The 21,500-nt window shown below is 39.9% G+C and overlaps 3 protein-coding genes across 4 annotated transcripts in view; 2 read left to right on the forward strand and 1 right to left on the reverse strand.

The window, feature by feature from the left end:
• Window positions 1–1,635, reverse strand: part of LOC139952520 (receptor-type tyrosine-protein phosphatase F-like) — a 35,040-nt gene extending 33,405 nt beyond the window's left edge. Inside the window, exon 1 of the mRNA XM_071951670.1 lies at window positions 1,608–1,635. The gene's annotated coding sequence lies outside the window, so the exon portion shown is untranslated. The remainder of the gene's footprint in view (window positions 1–1,607) is intronic.
• Window positions 1,122–1,797, forward strand: LOC139952698 (C-type lectin domain family 4 member M-like). Its single transcript, XM_071951901.1, has 2 exons — window positions 1,122–1,323; window positions 1,604–1,797. The coding sequence occupies exons 1-2, from the start codon at window positions 1,122–1,124 to the stop codon at window positions 1,795–1,797; spliced, it is 396 nt and encodes a 131-aa protein (XP_071808002.1).
• Window positions 1,798–5,955: 4,158 nt separating this feature from the next.
• LOC139952610 (neurensin-1-like) lies at window positions 5,956–16,115 on the forward strand. 2 transcript variants are annotated; one of them, XM_071951800.1, is made up of 2 exons: window positions 5,956–6,251; window positions 12,028–16,115. In XM_071951800.1, the coding sequence occupies exon 2, from the start codon at window positions 12,118–12,120 to the stop codon at window positions 12,964–12,966; it is 849 nt and encodes a 282-aa protein (XP_071807901.1). In that variant the 5' UTR covers window positions 5,956–6,251; window positions 12,028–12,117; the 3' UTR covers window positions 12,967–16,115. The 2 variants fall into 2 exon arrangements, with proteins under 2 accessions (XP_071807901.1, XP_071807902.1); XM_071951801.1 differs by lacking the exon at window positions 5,956–6,251 and adding an exon at window positions 7,620–7,705.
• The last annotated feature ends 5,385 nt before the right edge of the window (window positions 16,116–21,500 follow it).

A 21,500-nucleotide genomic window follows, 5' to 3' on the forward strand; every position in this document is an offset into this window, starting at 1 on the left:
AGAAATAGCTGCTTCAGTTACATCATGCAACATGCCTTGACGTATCTTTTTCGACAGATTCGGCAGAGCAACGACAACTCATAGTTTGGTCATGATCGCTTGATTGGCATCATCGGTTTAAAAACCCTTGCAACACATGACGCCATTTGAGCTGGTTAACACAAGGTCACTCATTAGACCATCCTGTGTGCAAAGTCATTTAAGATGGGGGCGAATATAGTTTATGTCGGGAGAATAAAACTTGCAATTCAAACATATAGTCAACTGTTTGACGAAAACCAAGAAAAACAATAAAACCAACGGCAAATGTTTACAAATTACCCAGTTAAACAATGCCTGTACAAAACAAAATTATTAACAAATTAATAAGCATTTTAAGGTTCGACCTGTCAGGCAAAGCCCAATCTTCTGTATTTACATGATACTTATTTATGTATACCAAAAAGTCGTATGTTTTGTGTGTTTTTTTTTGTTTTTTTTTTACAAAATAAGGGGAAAGTTATCGCCATGTACAATTTTAAATTTCATTTGACTTATCGGGATTAGGGGATAGGTCAAACTGTAATGTGGGTCATAGAGAAGTCTGTAAGGGTACACAATGGTTCTAAAATGAAAGACATTTAAAAAACATTCTGCAAAATGTTTTACTTTGAATTCGTTATTTTCTTCTAATCTAAATTGTCATACTACATCACAACTGTTATATGCAGACTCAAAATTATAATAAGTCAAGGTCTTTTTTCAAACTCTATTTTAATATACTCTTATTATAATAATTTATGTATTTTAGATTTATTAAATTATGGCTATTATATTAGATTCTTCTGTGCCGTTTCTTTGTGTGACTCGATGCGGTCGTGTTTTTATTGACAATTTATGGATCTTGGCACGCTATCGTTCTGTGAAGGTTGCACCTTCTTGATATACCTAGCAACAATTTCAATTTGTCAAGAGACGGTCTGCAAAATGTTGGTGACCAAATTGCTGGGTGTTGTTGGTACTTTTTTGATGTTAAACTACGCTGATGTAAATGGGCGGTGTTGGAAGAAGGCCCCCAGCACAGGAGGGACACCTACCGGAGGGACACCTACCGGAGGGACACCTACCGGAGGGTCACCGCGATGCCCCCTACTTGGAGCCAGTGGCAAGACAAATGCTACAATGTGCATGATACCAACGCTACATGGGAAGAGGGCAAGCAGATTTGTGTTGAGTTGGGTAGGGTGATGGTTGTCCCTCAATCCGAAGAAGAGTTACAACACCTCGTCAACATGAGCAGTTGCCAATGGTTCTGGATTGGTTGCAACGACCTTGAAGTTGAAGGTTTGTACACAATTCTAGAAATGATGTTCAATACATTATAGTATTTATACTTAGCATTGTAGTTATGATAAACACACGGACAAACAGTCCATGACACGCTAATCGTTGTTCTATTTGCTTTTTCTAAAACATTATAATGGAAAGGTATGGTGTGTTTATTGAAAAGAGGGTGAAAACTTGAATCTATTCCAGAACAAAAACAGTATGTATATTTTCCATACGATCACGCTCCAAACAGTCGATGTAATGAGACTTTTCATTTCTGATTGACTTTGTTTAGGTACCTGGGTGTGTCATGATGGTGAGGGTACTTTTGACGAGCAGGACAAGAGATGGGAAGATGGTCAGCCAAGGAGTGTCGGCGGCAATGAAAACTGCGCTGCTGGCCGTCTTTCAGGCTGGTTCGATATTCCTTGTGATTACGAAGACCCAGTGATGTTAATGTGCCAGCGCCCCGTATCAAAAGCACTGTAGCTCCTGTGAAAGATCACTCAATATTCTGAACTTAGTAGTTGTTGCGAACATCAAAGAAGCACATCGCCTATAGATAAGTTGCAATAGACGCCATCTTTACGGGCAAATTGCATTTAAGCTTGCAGGCGCGTCAAGCGCTCAGTTTATTAACGCAACCACGCTGTTTACTAACCAATCAGGCAACGAGTTTTGTGAATCCTGCGCGTGCTGCACGCCGTTCTCGCGCAAAACACATGGCTATGTGTTCCAAATTGCCCGTAAAGATGGCCGATTTACGTCATGTGGGAACTATCTATACAGAACTTGGCCTGGTTCGATAGGATTGGCAAGATTTGTGAACATTCTTATAACTGTTAGAAGTTAAGTATATATCAGTAACCAGTAACCACAGCACGTGTAAAAGCAGTCAATTTTGTTTTATAACATCCTAATACACGTAACGTTCGTACGCGCGTTTCAGATACACAGATGCACATCTGCTTGGTTCGAGTCATAGAGTTATATATAAGAACTAGAGGGCGCACGAGTGATGCTTCGTGCACAAACGCCACGGGACCGCAATATGACAAGCGCGTCATTCTGCTGCACGCGCGTTGAATATAAAATACACGTTTGAGGTTTTTTTTATTGAACGCTCACGCGATGCTGTTTGTTCAACTTACAAAATGGCCGCACAAACACACGCTGTGAGATAGCTGTTTTGCATAGAAATAGAACCCTATCTTTCAAGATGACAACGCTCGCCCCTATCGAGCCCGACTGGTGACTGACTACCTGAAAAATGTTGGGGTGCACCGGATGGATTGGCCCTCTAACAGTCCAGACCTGAATCCCATGGAACATCTGTTGGACCAGCTTGACCTCGCTGTCCGCGCCAGAACCACCAACACATCAACTGTGGCTGACCTAACCAGGTTCCTTAATAAAGAATGGAACGCCATCCCTCATCATCAGCGCATCACACGACTTGTGTGCAGCATGAGAAGAAGGTGCCAGGCTGTCATCAACGCCTTTGGATCATCCACTTGTTAATGAAATTTTTTGTTTCAATAAAGTGTATTAAGATCCGTAAGTTGTCTTGCTCTATACTAAACTTCTTGTCTCAATAAAGTGGATTAAGATCAGCAAGTTGTCTTGCTTGTTTGAGTTACAGTGTCATTTTGATTGTTCACACAGTACCACAAAATTGCTAATTTTGGCACATTTGATATGTGACTTTGTCTCATTCTCATTAACGTGGTCAAGTCCAGCAACATGTAATCATTGCAATTGTGGTATCATTTTAAAGAGGAACAGTTCAGCTTTGCAATGATATATAACATATACAAAGAGAGTATTAAATAATAACAACTATACTGGATTGAAAAAAGTTTCCTTACTTTTTGTGAGCAGTTTAGTATAGACATACATGACTGCTATGAGAGACACAGTAAAAAGTTATAGGCCAAAATAATGTGATGTCAAAGCCATGACTATGCCCGAAGCCAAGCTGAGGGCAAAGTCATGGTTTGACATCACCGAGGGTATATTATTTTACTTGTGCCCCGATTATTAAAGCAGGCAATAATTAATCAACAGACCCTGACTACTGTGACACGGAACGCTAGTCGTACAAAACAAAACAGTACACATGAGCGACCTGTTTGCGACCGTTATTTTCAGGGCGGGCACGGTTAACTATGACGTCATCTTGACGAAAAAAGGGGGCCCATCTATTTCAATTACTTTAATTTTTAACCAATCAGATAAAAGGATTCTATATATGAAGTATATTATCTTTACTATAGACCATGTGAACCTTGTTTACAATAAGTGTGACCTTGTACATTCTTTCAGTATTCTGGCAGGCAAGATACTACACTGGTTCTATGGGAAAGTTGACATTTTGTGTCATAATGTCCACATAAAACCAAGAGTTGTGAAAGTAAAAGCTGGTCAAGTTTTGAACTGTGCCCCTTTCATCATATCAAAAGTTGATAAGAATTAGACCGTGCAATCTCAATAAAATATAAGATTTCATATTTTCTTCCATTGAGCTGTGTACAAATCATGCCTGCAGGAAGTCCAGGCTCTGTGGCTCTTTTGTAAACATGTGATGTCACAGGTCACATCGTCTATTGCGTGGCAAACGACTATCACACGGCCGCCGGTTTTCTTGGAAAACTAAGACATATCAAGTGACGCACTCTAAACCCACGAAAATGCAGAATTTGTTTAAGGGGTGTTATAAAGGTCTTTATGATTATTGGACTCGAAATCTCCAGTTAGAAGACACTTTCTACATATTCATGTGCACCAGAATACTGCAGTTTTTTAGTGTCAACACCTAGTAGTAAAGACTCAAAGTAATATACTTGTTCGCCTACAGTTGTCAAACCGTCTCTTCAACAATTTTCCATAAGATTATACATGGCTGCAGTATTGACGATGCATTGCACCTCTGACGTCACACGAAAACCACAACATGCTTCGCGCGCATACCGCCGGGCAAAACCTTTGTGTTTTGGTAGCCAGCTAGAAAGGGTATCACAATTTCTTGATTTGTGTAATTCATAATCATAGACGTCAAACCAATAATTGTATGAGAGAGATTGGCTGTTGTCAGGTTGGCGTTTATATCCTCTTGTGGGAGTTTGCCGAGTTCCCTTGATGGGAAGATCATTCAAACAAACAAACAAACAAACTGTTTTCAGAAGCAAAATCTCGATGGCTGACCTCAGATTTTTATTTTTTTTTATCAAATGCTGCCTTGACGTGAATGAGAGTTGTTCTATTTCTATATCCATGGTTATACCATGTTATACAAAGGAAACGTTTTGTTAAAGAGCCATTCAGCCATGGCAGACAAATTGATATCAGAAGTATATATACTCCAAAGCATTAAAGTCACCTGGAAATAGAATTTTTTTCTTTCAAACATAAGAGTATATGCTTACGAACAATAAAACAATTTTTTTTAGTAATTGTTTGTCACGATTTATATGTTTAAAAAATATACAAAGTTGTTTGGGGGCTGACTCCGCCTACCCCTTTTGTGACGTCATTCAAGGCAGACTTTGCCTGCAATGCGTATAGTAAACACACGTGCAAAGTACATGTACGTCCAAGTCGTTGATGGCGCTTTTGTGGCGTTGGTTACTCCGCCCCGCTGGCATGTTTTTATTTTACACCGCAGCGATGAGTTGTGTACCGTAACACTGCAAATTCCTGTCTTGAGGTGAGACTACGCTGTTGCTACCGTCGCTATGCACATGTTCCCTACTGGATGACTATTTCAAAAGGGGTAAGTAATTCCATATAATTATGGTAGTCTCCTAGCTCAAGACTACAGTTGGCAGTTAAAGTAAAAAATTAGTTAATTTATAAACTATAGGGACCTGTATCAGCCGAGGTTTATCCCTTGTGCCCTCGACTTATCACCACCTAATACATGTATGTTTTAAAGATTATCTATTGTGATATTTGTAAACAAAAAAAAACAAAAAAACAAACCCCTCGTTGCATGCAGTATAAAAATACGCACCCCGCTCACTGCAATTACTGTTATTCCTTGTAAACACGTTCATCAATCTATGCTTGCAACATTGACATGAATGTTCATTTTGGTTTCACCCGATGTGTTAGCACTGTATACTCACTATTTTCCCGAGTTATGTGAAAATGTGGCATAATTTATTACTGGATGGGATTCGAACCAACAACCTGCTCTAGAGCAGTTTCAAACCAACTAGAATATAAATAAGAAAATATTGGCATGGAAACTGACAAGCAATGCATCTTCTGTTTAAGACACATGGACTTCAATACCACTTTCACCCTTTAATTCCTTGTGTATACTGTTTGATTCATATCACCCATCTGCCCATCATCCTATTTCCAATGGCACTATTTTGTCGGATTCATCACTCTAGATCTCACCTGCATTGTTCCACTCGGAAACTACCCTCTCCCTTTAATGGTATGCCCCGACCGTCGTTTCCGTCGCGCCGTAGCAGGTAGTCGCTCTTCACTGGCGGTAATTATTACAATGAGCAAACCGTCTTCGCTCTACTGTGATTATTTATCAAGTTTTTTTTTTTTTTACTCCCCACCTCTCTCCTCTCACTCATATCGCGTCGGTTGTGAGAAGGTTTTGAGAACATACACTCTTCCGCGGGAGGTCGCCGTGTATAGCTAATGTACGGGGAAAAAACAGCGCCACTGATACACAAGTGCATTATTATACGACTAGGGACTGCACTATTTTGATTCAGTCCACTTTGCATCGCGGCTGGCTTTTCCTGCGTCTTGGCTTCCGTTACTTCGACTCGTTGAATCTCGGGATTTATTTTTTCTGGGAAAATTACTGTTGGAGGCAATATTTTGCAATAAGGAGATAGCCAGCCACTCCCCTGGAGTTGATGGTGTTTGTATGCCTGGCATCATTGAGTACATCGCAGGGTCGCATTGTGCAGGTAAGACCTAGGCATCAGCAGCCATCTTGAACATCTACTTTTGGATGCAGGGATGGACTCGTTTGTTTGTGAGTGAAAGTAGCATTGAACTACTTTAATTTAATTTGTGTTCTTAATATCTCATAACCGCACAGTGCATGGTTTAATGCGGCAAATGTAACACTGATTGTTCTGACTTGACACTCGGCAGCCATCCAGTGTTCCTTTATTGTTAACTGCGCAGAGGTGCCATACCTAATTAGGCTGGCGTAACAATTGAGCATAATATTCGTCACGGACAGTCGCTTTTTATCTTCATGCTTATTATAGCATAGTAATGTATTTGGAAGGAAGAAATGCATTGCACAATTAGAGATGGTCTGGTCATTCATCAGCCATTGATCTGCCACTGCATTTCTGCATCTTCAGCTCGTTGATGATTTCGGTCTGCAGAGTTTTCACTGTTATTGCCACTGCAGTAGTAAAAGCCATCTGCATGTATCTGTATTGCCACTTATGATTGTCTCATAGAACTGAGTCTGCCGCTGCTAATCAGTTCTGCTGCTCCAGCATTAATACTGATGTTGCTGCTGACCTGTGGTACATGCGTCAAGACTCATGATATTGAATTTGCTGCTGTAATGCTTGGTTGATATTATGCTGAAGACGATCAGAGCATACTGATCGAAACGTCGAGATGAAACCAACAGTTCTTTTCAAAACCACCCCAACTCATTAAGAGATATAGTCATTGTCTGGTGTTACCGCAAACCTTTCCATTAGATATCATGCTGTTGTATCACGAGTCTGATAGAGCTGCTTAGCGGCCGAGTTTTTTTGCTTACCGATGACTTCCTTTTCATAGCGATGCTAACCGTAATAAGCACACGAAAAGGTTATGCTAACCTTCCGGTGCGAACTGCACCAAAACGAGTGACGTCACGTGCAATTTCATGTGAACATACAGAATTGCCGCCTACTTTTCTTGCTTACCTGTGAAATACGCTTACACCGTAGCAAATTGATATACAGTAAGCACAAAATGGGCCCTGGATACAGCAACATACTAGGTCTGTGTCATCTATACAGATGCTGGTGTTGACACGATTGTCGCTGCCATCTATATTATAAAAGCGCTTAAATCCCACTGGGCGCCGCCATGTTGTTTTCACGTTAAGTTGTGCCCGCACCCTGCTAAAATGATGCGTCCTGTGGGCAATTTCGGGGTACCCGTGGGTTGGGGATATGTGTTGTCTGTGACGTCACAGTCAAAGCGCGAGCGTGTATAACTTTGTGATTGAGTGCAGGCGTCCTTTGTGATGTCACAGTCACAGCGCGAGCGTCCAGTAACTTCGCGCGTACATACAGTAAAGAACAATGCATGGGGCACGACGACAGGACGAAGGCTGGGCGGGGATGGTGGGGGTTATTAGAGCACGTTGTGGGACAGGGAGGAGGAAGGGGCACGCAGTGTGGTACGTTTGTTGGAAGGGGCGGGGGAATGACAAAAATGAAGGGAACATAGTAAAAGGGCTGGGAAAATAATACGGAAAGGGGAAAAAGAAAAAGGGACTAATGATGACATTGGACAGGGCAAAATAAACTGGACAGAGAAAAATACACGAAACGGAGAACCACCTGACTGGCGGGACCCACGCGGAACGGGGGAAAGTTATGGGCCGGAAAAAAGTGCAAAGAACAATTTACGGGCGGGATGTAGGGAAGGAAGAATATATATACAGGTTAGATTTAGGATGGGGACAGGAGGAAGGGGCACAAAGTGGTATGTCTGTGTAATGGGGGACGGGCGGGAGAACGGCAAAAAAAAATTACGGGGAAAATGGACAGGGCTGGGATAGGGATTGAAAAAATGAAAAGGGACTATCATGATATGGGACATGGAACAGGAAAATATTAAATTGAATGGGGGATCAAGCCCATGAAACGGGTTATGGGTTATGGGCAAACAGTGGCAAGCAAAGGCCAATGCCAGCCAATGCACGGGATCGCGGGGACGGGAGGCGTGGGTTAGATATGGGACGGGATAGGGAAGGGGCACACGGTGGGACGGGGAAGTGGGGTGGAAATGAACGGGGCTGGTGGCGGTGAAAAAAGAAAGGGGACTTGAAAACGATACAGGACAGGACTGAATAATAAACTGAACGGGAACAAAATAAACGGAACGGGATATAAACCGGACTGGGAAAGAACCACTATCGGGACCCGCTGGAAACTGGAAAACACTGGATGGGATTGACAATAATGGCCGAAACGGAAAAAAGACGGACAACGGTTGGTGTACGATTTCACAAAGCACTAAGATTCGTCTTAACTTTGGATGGGTGGTTTGCCACAGTGATTTGTATTGTGACCCTGGTCAGCCACTCTAACCCTCCCCTGTACACAACGCTACACTTGCAGCATTTTATACGTAGATCTTTCTAGCGGGTTGCCGTGCAAAGCGCGGCATCCCGCTAGTTGATTATAATGCAACAACGGATGCTGCTTCTAATGTTGTCGTTTCGCTACCGTGTTTCTAGTTGATATACCGTCCGCCTTGCTTTTTCCCATTGCTGCATCTTTCCGCAATATACATGTACTTGTTGCATTGAGTTAGTGCTATTTAGCTTTTCGCAAACGGTAAAGGCCTACGCTTCACATATTTTTCTCTGCAATTAAAGGCAGTGGACACTATTGGTAATTGTCAAAAATTAGCCTTCACAGTTGGTGTATCTCAACATATGCATAAAAAAAACCTGTGAAAATTTGAGCTCAATCGGTCATCGAACTTGCGAGATAATAATGAAAGAAAAAAAACACCCTTGTCACACAAAGTTGTGTGCTTCAGATGCTTGATTTCGAGACCTCAAGTTCTAAATCTGAGGTCTCGAAATCAAATTCATGGAAAATTACTTCTTTCTCGAAAACTATGGCACTTCAGAGGGAGCCGTTTCTCACAATGTTTTGTACCATCAAACTCTCCCCATTACTCGTCACCAAGAAAGGTTTTATGCTAATAATTATGTTGAGTAATTACCAATAGTGTCCACTGCCTTTAACAATATTCTCTGAAACAAATTCCTGAAGTTTAAAAGGATTCCCTTTTTTAAAACGATTAAGAACAGAAAACTTCGCTTTTGAAAAGCACTACGACGGTGGCAATTTCGGAGTGCAGACAAAACAAAACTCAAAACGATACATAAAGCATGCACACAGTAAGAAACAAACACCAATGTTGAAGACATACAATCTCGATACGTGCGTCATAATTGACGTACGGGAAAAACGTTATAATGGAAAACACAATTTTTTATATTTTTTTTTTATATTTATTTTTTACAAACAATCACAAATTTATATAGGATTTGAGGCATTGCATGGTGAGGTATCAATATATATATATATCAAATAATAAACCACAAGGGAAACTGACTGGGTAAATTTTTAAATGATTTAGGATTGAACAAAGAAAAATTTACTAGAGCGGGATTTGAACCAACGACCTCCGGTTTAACGTGCCGGCGCTCTATCAACTGAGCTATCTAGCCCTATGTTGGTGGTCTCCCAATTTTGTCAATATCTTTGTTCGGGGGTGCCTGTCAGAAGACATTAAACCGCAAACTGCCGTGTAGCCAGGGATCACACCCGGGTAACGATACAACCTGGGAAGCGGCAGACAGGGGATCACCTTAAGGGGATGCGACTTTTTATATCAGATATCAAATAATAAACCACAAGGGAAACTGACTGGGTACTTTTTTAAATGATTTAGGATTGATACAACCTGGGAAGCGGCAGACATAATATTTGGTTTGCGGTAACACCATGTGTGTATCTACACCAAAAAACACAATTTTGATGCAAGTTGTTCTAACATTTATTGAAACCGACTCATGGATGTTTAGGAATGAATATCATAACCTTCGAACTCTATCAATTGACTAATTGTCGGCAATGAAATATCGTTATGATTAATATCAAGTTATAACTAATTTGAAATCTGAGAGGCTGAAAGATCTTACTTAAATTAAGTAGATATATAAAGCAATTAAACTTATTCATGAGACATCATGAAGTATTTCGATCGAGCCCAAAGCGTGTTCGTGAACAGCCCTATTTGCTTAACGTGTTTGGTTTCTTAAAATATGACTATTAAGCATTCAAAATATTAAATAATTCAGTTTGCCTGATAATCAATTACTTGGCACTTTAGGCATGTTAAGGACAATTAATATGTATTATATGTTTAAAGGCACTGGACACGTTTGGTAATTACTCAAAATGTGTTGGCATAAAAATAAAAAATTGTTTTGTTACGAGAAATAATGATATTGTTATGAACAGCTCCCTCTGAAGTAACACAGTTTTTAGGAACGAGGTAATTACTCAACAAAACGATTTAATTTGAAAAAAAGACTTCAGACCTGAAGCTTTTCCCGGGCATCTGAATCACACAATGTGCAATAAGGGTGTTTTGTTTTTCTTCCAATATTTTCTTGCATATTCAACGACCATTTGAGACCAAATTGTGTTGTTTATGCATGAGAGAATACTGGTCTGACAACTACTAAACGTTTCCCAGTGCTTTTAATTTAGCCGTGACAATCCTGACGCAAACCCACCATCGACCTGTGAACCTGGTTATCTCATTTGGTGGTATCAACAACAAATTAACTAAGTCAATATTTATCATGTCGTTGACTATTCACAAGCAAATAGCTTTAGGGAGTATCCACTTGTATATCATCATTTCAAACGGGGTATTTTTCCCTTAAATAATTTGGATAATGATAAGCGGTCTTCTTAAATACGAACTTCCTAATAATGTAATCATTTTCATCCCTTGCAATCAAAATAAACCGTGATGCCTGGTACATGATGAATCTGAAATGTTGTATTTGATAATGCTATGTCATTGATCCGTGTATTATGAAATGTCATCTCGCCTTAGGCTGACAGCACGAGATTGGGTTGCGTATTAAACAACAAACCAGGGAATCAATGTGTGATGAAGAGGTTTTCAACTAGTGGTTTAATCCCAACGAGGCCTGGTTCTCGATAATTTTACCGAGACGAAGTCGAGGTAAATTATCCAGAACCAGGCCTCGGCGGGTTGAAACCACTAGTTGAAAACCGATTAAACATACTTTGATTCCCATTCATAAATACCTTTTCTGTCAAAAAACATCAACACTTTTTGGTCAAAAAGTAAAATAAATGCAAACATTACAATTATTGTATGATTTCTTTCAACACAACACCCCTCCAGCTATGAAATGATAAGGCCCTCTGGTAAACAACAAGGAGATTGCTGTGCGCGTCGTGCGTATGGCGTGATGTGGCACAACTGTTCTCGACCAATAGGAATGAAGAAACTGTCCTGCTCACAACCGGTCATAAACACTGGTCATAATCAAAGGTTTAAACACCCCACGTGACGCGCTCTCCATCAATAGTAGTAGCGAAACTGTCTGAGGCATTTATGAACGTTAAGTTACATTAAATGCATGTATGGTCCTAGGTTCGGAAGAACTCAAAGCACTGTAGCTTTTGATAGTAAACACTACTTTGAGAAAGGATTCCCTTCGAAATATTTTTTGTTGTCTGTGTTTGTCGACCGACAAGTTAACCGTTGATGGTATTCAGAAGTGTAAACTGCATGTCACTCACATTGACCGTAAAACAATGTCCTGTGGCACCTGTTGTACTGACTCCGTTTTCAGGTGTTTTCTTCTATATTTTCTCAACTCTGTCTTTTATTAAAACCAATAAACGGTTTAATGTCATTTTTTTACAGAATGAATTAAACCTGCGTACTGTTCGACTCACTGTGATGTACACTGCACCCACTGACAGAAACTAAACCGTTTAAGGGCTAGCAAATGGAATGAATCCCCAAACGAATGGTGCAAACCCAGGGACAACGGCAACCCAAGCTCAAATGGAGGCTGGAAGTGTCGTGAGACCCCGCCCTCCGGTGCCTAAACCAGCACCGCCACCACCACCGCCGGCTTCTACTGCCAATACCCAACAGGCAGCACGCCGTAAACTAACACGACCTCCCCGCCTAGAAAGTGTGTCCGAGAGTGAGAATAGCGACAAGTCTTACGTTGACTCCCCAGCGAGCTCCGATTCATTCGGCATCAAGTCCTACTTGCATAAGTTCTACGAGGAGGATCCAGCCTTCAAGGACCGTGATGACATCTACTGCGAGGATGAGGAGCATCCGCTTGTTGATCTTGCAGCAAGGAAGCGACGCCGCCTCGGTGCGTGCTGCTCTCCCGTGTGGTGGAAGGCTGGTGCTTGGGTTGGCCTTAATATTCTCATCTTAGCTATCCTAGCTCTTATCGTGGGTTACTTCATCAATCCACATCAAGAGATTTTGGGATACAATGACGATGTGCCAGTAGTTGACGAGGAGGCTCGTCTGTTCAATCGAAAACTTGATTCAGCGAAGTTAGCGGGTCTGATCATGATGTGTATCGGGGGGTTAGTCATAGCCATCTCCCTCCTCATACCGAGCTTCTCGTTTGCTACTGATGATGAGGAGTACTGCCGAGATGAGATTAGAGTTGATGCCGAGAATACATTCCCACCTTACATGCCTGTTGCTACCCAGCAAGAATCAGCAGACGACGGAATACCGTACACATCGGCGGTAACCAATGTACAACCAGAGCGAGTTAAAGGCGAGTCTGTTGTAGCAGGAAAGGGCATTGTGAGCGTTCAAAACTGAACCACATTCCAAAAAACAACCCGCAGATTTCAACCCGAGGAACATTTATTCCTACTAGACTAGAAGGTCAGCCTATAGTGTCGAACATGTTTCGCTACGAACGTGTTTCGCTACAAGTGGCGTCTTCACTTCAACGAACGTCTTGAATTGCCTAAAACCACCACGTAAATGCAATGAACTCAAGGGTAAAACAAAACAAATAGATGAGGCAAATTACGGTCATTATTATGAGTGCGCCATATTTGAATTTGGGTTACTACAACACCCCGTTGTGGTAAATTTTCCCTGGACTCGTCTCTAACAGCCTTTAACGATTAAAACAAAAACGTGTGTTTTTTAACAAAAAGGTGTGCTTTAAAACAAGGCAGTTCCAGGTTCAGCATTTGTTTGATAAATTTAAACATTATAATCAATGTGTTGCTACCAAGTAGTGTATGAGTCAAATCTTTACAGAAATAAAGCTAATGGAACCTTCCCATCAAATATGCTAATTACATCCACGCATGCGTATAGACCCTATTGGTTTGCAAACGCCATAGAGTTGTGCACTAAGCAGACGCGAAATCGCTTGTGTACATTACCTGTGTACAAAACAGCGCAATGTTCCCTAATTTTGCCAACCAAAATGTTAGTGCGCAGGCGCTATGCACAGTTTAAATATTTCATGGGAAGGATCTATTGTCTTTGATTTTCGTCGTGCATTCATGTAACACCTACCGTATCCGAAAATCTAGCGGTTTGATCATTCATGGAACACCTACCGTATCCGACAATCTAGCGGTTTGATCATTCATGGAACACCTACCGTATCCGAAAATCTAGCGGTTTGATCATTTATGGAACACCTACCGTATCCGTATATCTAGCGGTTTGATCATTCAGGGAACACCTACCGTATCCGAATATCTAGCGGTTTGATCATTCAGGGAACACCTACCGTATCCGAATATATGGCGGTTTGATTAATTTCCTATGATTTTATATATTAAATCATAAAGCCCGCATGAACAACCCACAGTTACAATGTACGTGTACATAACCAATTAGTTTCGTTTTATAATGTGGGTTATCGCGGTGTCACTTCATTGGGTTAAGTAAACAAAGCCGGTTTGGAGCAGAAAGCATTGAATATTGATTAGTGTATGCTATCGGCCTTAACCTGTCATTATTTGGAAGAGAGTCAAAAATTGATTAGACCATGGAGGAAGAGATTAGACTTGGTCAGTAGAATAAATTTAGCATATTGGAGGCTTTATTTTACAGACTATTTTATTTAACCAAATTACATTCCATGTATTATTTAACGTTATTTAAACACAAAAGTACATTATTTGAAAATGTTAAATGCCCAAAACCATGTATATGTCATCATCACAATCTGTTTGGGCAAATCGTTCATTAAGTTTACACAAATAAGTTGTGTCATGGGTCATTAATTAATGTGTAACTTCTCCTGTGGATTTGTGTAACACTGGAATAGGTTACAGAAAAGTACATCCACTCACAAGCAGTTCACAGGCAGGTATTATGTTCGGGGAGCTGGGTTTCTTTTGTAATACCGCATATCATTGCCTTGTTTACTGGAACGCGGTCATGTATGATCCCTTTTTTTTCCAAGTTTACTGCCCGACTTTCCTACACTAAATATAGTCCAAATTATGAGTCATACTGGAGTCCAATAATGAGTCATATTGGAGTCCAATATTGAGTCATATTGGAGTCCAATATTGAGTATTATAAACTGCACAACTAGATCCTTCATTATTTTGCTCTTATTACGTAACTGTTCCGACACTCCAATCCGTCTATCGATCAAATGACAAAATTATCTATAAGTGCGGTCCATTAATAGTATATATAATCACTCATTGAAATATGGACATTTCAATCACACTTCATTTCGAAATTATATAGAGTTATATTTTAATATCTAACCAACCGCCGTCCGCACATGGGCTCATTATCATAAAGCTAAGCAGCGAACAGTTTTGCTTACCAAACAGTGACATGATGTTATTCTACATGTATATGAATGGTACTATAAAGTAAATATTCGTTAATGAAGCAGCTCCATTATATTTTGCATTTTGGTGTGCTGTGGATCAGAGTGCTGAAATAATAGCCAGCAGTTTAGATACAAGCCACATTCCAAAATACCGTCCAGTTTAATTCTGTGGATATGTGTGAGAACGCAGTTATAAAGCTGCATACCTATTACAATTAGTGTTAAGAATGGGGTTGCCTTCTGGCCGATTGTCACAGCAAGTTTAATTTATTCCAAGACCGCGACCTAATTTCCTAAAGCTGAAAAGCAAAACCTTTGATTAGCACAGACGAGTCCTTATTAGCAAAAATAGTTTACCGGCCAAAATATCATTCAACGTTGCGTTACATTGTGCACCGTGAGTCAATCCTGCTAATGGTTGCTTCGAAAAAATAAAATGATTGACGGAAACACTTTAAGTTTAACCGTCTTGTGATCAGGAATAACTTTATGTATGTGATGTTCCTTTTGCATACCTGGTACGTGGTAAAGAGCGTATATCAAACTTAATCTTAATGATGAAAACACTGCCTATTCGATAAACAGTGTGATGTTATACACACTTTGAAAAGTCGAACCACGAAACCTTTGTACCTATCTTGTCAACGATCTATATAATAGCAACCCCGATTCAATTAATAATTTTTAAGGTGTCGACAACACACTACCGTGTATTTGGTATAATTATTGTTGAAAAATAAACCGCCATTTTGTATCGTTTTATTTAGTTTAATGAAAAATTTGAAAATGAGGAATGGGTGTAACTCGGAGTGTGGTGTCCAGTGAATCCAATCGAGTGAACCTAAAGTTGCTTTGTTCTTTTATTAATACTGACCTTCTCGAGTAAACCAAAGTTGTGTTTTAAAAGTAGGAATTAAACAAGTCTGTTTGCAAAAACTGATTTTGTTGACAATAATGAATCGATAATAATAATGTTATTCCTGTGAATTAATTATCTCACATGTTAACGATAATGATTCGAACAAAACAGGAAAGGGCTAAGGAATCTGGCATTAGTTATGATAACCTATAGTATTATTGTCGTATGTAATCATATATTTTGATGGTCGGCGCTTCTGATTCCAAATTGAGTGCATAAATTTGTTACACATGGTGTGTGCTTAATCTTATAAAAACAGTCGTCCCGAGTTCCTTTTTTTCAAGTCTGTCACATTGTTAGCGAGTTCTGCCTTAAAGGCAGTGGACACTATTGGTAATTACTCAAAATAATTAGTAGCATAAAACCTTACTTGGTAACGAGTAATGGGGAGAGGTTGGTAGTAAAAAACATTGGGAGAAACGGCTCACTCTGAAGTGGAGTAGTTTTCGAGAAAGAAGTAATTTTCCACGAACTTGATTTCAAGACCTCAAGTTTAGAATTGGAGGTTCCGAAATCAAGCATCTGAAAGCACACAACTTCGTGTGACAAGGGTGTTTTTTCTTTCATAGTTATCTCGCAACTCCGACGACCAATCAAGCTCAAATTTTTACAGGTTTTTAATTTTATGCAAATGTAGAGATACAATAAGTGAGAAGACGGGTCCAATAGTGTCCACTGGCTTTAATGATTAGTCTGTTGACTGTTACGCATAAACAAATTAACAAAAACTATGAAGAAAAAAAAGAAAGAAAAACATGTTTTTGAAAATTATATTTTTCCCACTAATACAAATTGAGCAAAAAGTAAGTGTTTTATGCATAGCTTTTTGGTAGTGATTTTTGATGTTATTCTATTTTCAAATTTCGACAACTTACTTTACTTCAGACGGTTTGTTGACGAAAGTAAGTTACTCATGAATATAAACCGATATTTATTAGATGTTAAATTTCATTTCATTTAATTTCATTTTATTTGCCAGCAAACATGTAAAAACACAAACATGTATTAAAAAATTGCATATCAAAGATTTACAGGTAAAAGCAATACAATGGTTGTAAAAAGAATACAATTATGTAAAAACACAAGCAAATTACTGAGAAGCCTGGCCTGGCCGCGGGTAGAACACAAAACACTACAGACAAAACAAAAGACAAGAACCCTGGCAGGGAAAGCCAATAGCGACAGAAAGTCACTTTCAAAGTGGCTGACCTTTTGGTTCAATTTGCATCGGGATAAAGAATATTCGTTTTTTGTTTTACCCATACAGTGATGTGTGTTAGCACTGTATACTCAGTACTTCCCGAGTCCTGTGAAAAAATCACAGGCATATTACTCTGGTGGTATTCGAACCCATGACCTTTGCAATGGAGCAGTGTCATACCAACTGGACCACTGAGATTGCCCGTAACGCATAATCTGATGTAAAATCACATTCAAAATGACTTTCCTTTCCAGCCTGACCCTAATGGGTCAGAATTGGACCAACATCCGACCCAGGAGTTTTACAGTGCAGCCAAACACACTTGGGAGCTCTTCATTGCGTAGCCATCAGTGACCTGGACCCAACTTCATAGAGCGGCTTAAGCAGAAAAATATTGCTTAACAATTTTCTGCTATGCAGAAATGAGCAAGCTACAGTCACAAATTGTACATGTGATATGGTAATTTGGCTGGTAAACTTATTCTGGTAAGCAAAATTTATTTGCAGCTTTATGAAATTGGGACCAGAGAAGTGCAATCTTCTTTCGAATGATGCCACTACCCTGCAACGTTTTGTTCTGAATGGTTATTTCCTTCAGTTATCAGAGCCGCACGGTAAGAGTGTGTTTGCTTTGTCGGTGAAATTTTGAAGATTTGCTGATTTTTTGGGGCGGTTTTGGGGTTTTTTTTTGGGGGGGGGGCTAAATGTGTGTAGACAAAAATGTGGTGTTCACATACGCAAAAGCACCAATTCCCTGCTAAGCTGTGAAAGTACACGCTTAACTTATGCGCGGAATTCCCAGCTTCTTAAGCGCCGATTCGTTGATTACAGAAAGCAGAGCCATGAGATTTGGCACCTGATCAGATACTAGTGTGATTCGACAGCAGATTGGGTTTGAAGGTTTGCAGGAAGAGTGAACTGTCGTATCTAGTCTATGTATTCATTGCTCCCGGGCCGATACCTAATGGGTATGAATATCTTTTTGTTGGGAAGCAATTGATATTGTCAAGGTAGATGAATTCCTCAACTGCTGCTACCATGGAATAGTTTAGTACCGAGTTCGAGTTTGTGCGCAGTGTATTCGATGTATAGTGTGGCAGTGTCTTGCATCAACTAAGGGGTTTACTGTTTGAGGGGTGCTTGAGTTATCATCAACGTCTGTAATATATGCCTAAATAATAGCACCGGTGTTAGGAGATTAGGTGTTAGGAGATTACCTAACCCTAACTCTAACCCTAACCCTAACCCTAAACCCTAACCCTAACCCTAACCCTAACCCTAACCCTGACCCTGACCCTGACCCTGACCCTGACCCTGACCCTGACCCTGACCCTGACCCTGACCCTGACCCTGACCCTGACCCTGACCCTGACCCTGACCCTGACCCTGACCCTGACCCTGACCCTGACCCTGACCAAGCTATTCTATTTCGCGCGAAATCGAATGCTACTGAAAAGAGTCATTCGGTTTCGTTTTATGATTAGTCAAATGTAATGTTGCGTCATGCGACTTAACAAAATAATCAATCAATTTCACAATTCTTCAAAGCAGCATTCAAATTCGCAGTCGCTTCTTGAGGCGTGTGTGTCTCGAAAAAGAGTGACGATACACTAAATTGAACATAGTGCTAAAGGAATTTGACTAGACTCAAAACGAAATTGAATGGCCGAATTCTGAATTTGAAACGCAGTAACAACTGAAGAGGCAAGACAGCTTTAATTCGAACACTTGAAAATGAAACTGGCTGCTCGTTTGCCGATTTCGACCGAGAAAACCTATATTACTTATTGAGGTGCTGTAGTTTTTGGGAAATGAGTAAAACAATGTCATGAAAATACGTTTGTAAATGCTTAAAATAGTTAATTACCCTGTTTTGGTTTGTGTTTGAATGAATTCTTTCCCAACAAACTGTGTCTTTAAAATATCTTGAAAAATATGTTTACCACCAGCCGGTGTGATAATCATCTCACAGTAGCCTAATCGGCATGCTACGTGTATGGGTGGGTTTACATAACGTATATATGAAAGATTAATATCACAATTGCCAAGCAGATTGCTGATGCTCCATTGCTCTGAGATTCACACATTAATATGCAGACATTGTAATCTTATTTGGTCATTACCTTATATCAGAAAATAATTGCATGACTGCTCGCTTGATGTTGAGTTTCAAATGACCATACTTGACAGGCTAGCTCAGTAAAGTAGAACCATCGAAAATAAAGATTGTATAGCTCCAATGGTGAATGGCATTGGACACTATTGGTAATTACTCAAAATAATTATTATCATAACACTTTAATTGATAATGAGTAATGGGGAGAGGTGGATAGCATAAAACATTGTGAGAAACGGCTCCCTCTGAAGTAAAGTAGTTTTCGAGAAAGAAGTAATTTTCCACGAATTTGATTTCAAGACCTCAGATTTAGAATTTGAGGTCGCGAAATCAAGCATCTGAAAGCACACAACTTCGTGTGACAGTGGTGTTTTTTCTTTTATTATTATCTCGCAACTTCGACGACCTATTGAGCTCAATGTTATTTTATGCGTATGTTCAGATACACTAAGTGAGAAGACTGGTCTTTGACAATTACCAATAGTGTCCAGAGTCTTTAACATCGTGGTCAATTATCAAACGAAACAAAAGGTATGTGTTGGTATACGGTGATATTGTACTGATACATTATGCCTGTGTTTGTACTTTGCAATTATGGAGATAAACCGCTGTTGACTTGTGGCAGGATGGGACCTAATTATAAAGCAGACCTATCGTCGTGTTGATGAATGGTCCAACAAGTCACTCAATTATGAAGCGGTTTGATGAACATATCATATCATTATGGCGGGAAACCTCATAAGCCTTTCTGAGATAGGCGGACACAGTGCTACAGCACTATGGTTTGGGTAACACCCAAACCAAACAGTATACACTCCTATCACGTCCGCCATACATCAACAAGGCTTATTTGATAACCTGCAATGAATTTAACAGCATTCAGCTGCACAGCTGTTGCTAGGGACAAAGGTTTCAGCTCACAGACTCTAAGCTATTAGCCTATATATTATTCTTCTTGTCCACGGAACATGAGTTATTCCAGATCCAGAGGCACTCAATTCGTCGTCTCATCGCCTTTCTCACATATTATGAGATTCTACACTGAATCGCATTAAACCAACATATGGCCAGAGTGATCTCCATCCTAGACTTTGTGTTTTAATGAATAAATTATTAATACATTATGTATTTATTATTCATTTGGATGGAGAAGTTTAAAGGAACACGTTGTCGTGGATCGAGCGAGTTGGTCTTTGAAAAGCTTGTAAAAACCCGTTTATATGAAATGCACATTATGAGTAGATAACATAAAAGGGTTTATAATGATCCACACGAACATTCCTCGAAAGTGTATGGTTTTCCCTAAACGTCGTGAAATAACACGGACGAATTTTGACTCCACAAAATGACCGACCGTGTTTGTTCGCGAAGTCCAAGAAAAAACACGCAATTTCGGGGGATGTTTGTGTGGATCATTCCATCCTACTTTCAAATTATCTTTCTAACCATATGCATTTAACAACAAACGCTTTAAAACACTTTTGAACGACCAACTCCACCGATCCAAGGCAACGTGTTCCTTTAAAATGTAAATTAAGTATGACTTTTGTCCGCATCTTAAAGGAACACGTTGCCTTGGATCGGACGAGTTGATCTTTGACAAGCGTTTTTAACCGTTTGTTATAAAATGCATATGGGTAGAAAGATGTTGTAAAAGTAGAAAACAATGATCCACACAAACATGCCTCAAAATTGCACACGTTTTCACGGTGTCGACTAACACGGTCGGCCATTTATGGGAGTCAAAATTTTGACTCCCATAAATGGCCGACCGTGATAGTTCACGACGTAAAAGGAAAACCGTGCAATTTCGAGTGATACTTGTGTGGATCATTATATTCTTCTTTTAAAATATCTTTCTAACCATATGCATTTCATAACAAACGGTTTCAAACGCTTTTAATAGACCAACTCGTCCGATCCAAGGCAACGTGTTCCTTTAATAATAATTATGATGTTTCCGTTTTTTGCTAGAGGTAGGGCACAGCTCCATAAATATGAACACGTATGCAGTAACATTTATGACTCTGTCAGGTTTTAATGTTATGAACGAGAGAAGAATTGAGTACCGTTGCGAAATAAAATGCATTTCAAACGTGAACAATAAATGATGCGGGCGGGTACTTCGAAACTATTTTTGTCATTAAATGGATAATATGCACCTCAGGTGAGATACACATGATTTGTTTTCTAGGGGAAAGCATGACGCTTCGAGCCAAGAGAGCTAACGGTCGGAGCTAACGTACTCTCTTCCTCACATCTCAGCCTGTCAACACTTTAAAAGGATAGTCTC

Source organism: Asterias amurensis, chromosome 20, assembly GCF_032118995.1.
Source record: "Asterias amurensis chromosome 20, ASM3211899v1".
NCBI classification, from domain to species: domain Eukaryota; kingdom Metazoa; phylum Echinodermata; class Asteroidea; order Forcipulatida; family Asteriidae; genus Asterias; species Asterias amurensis.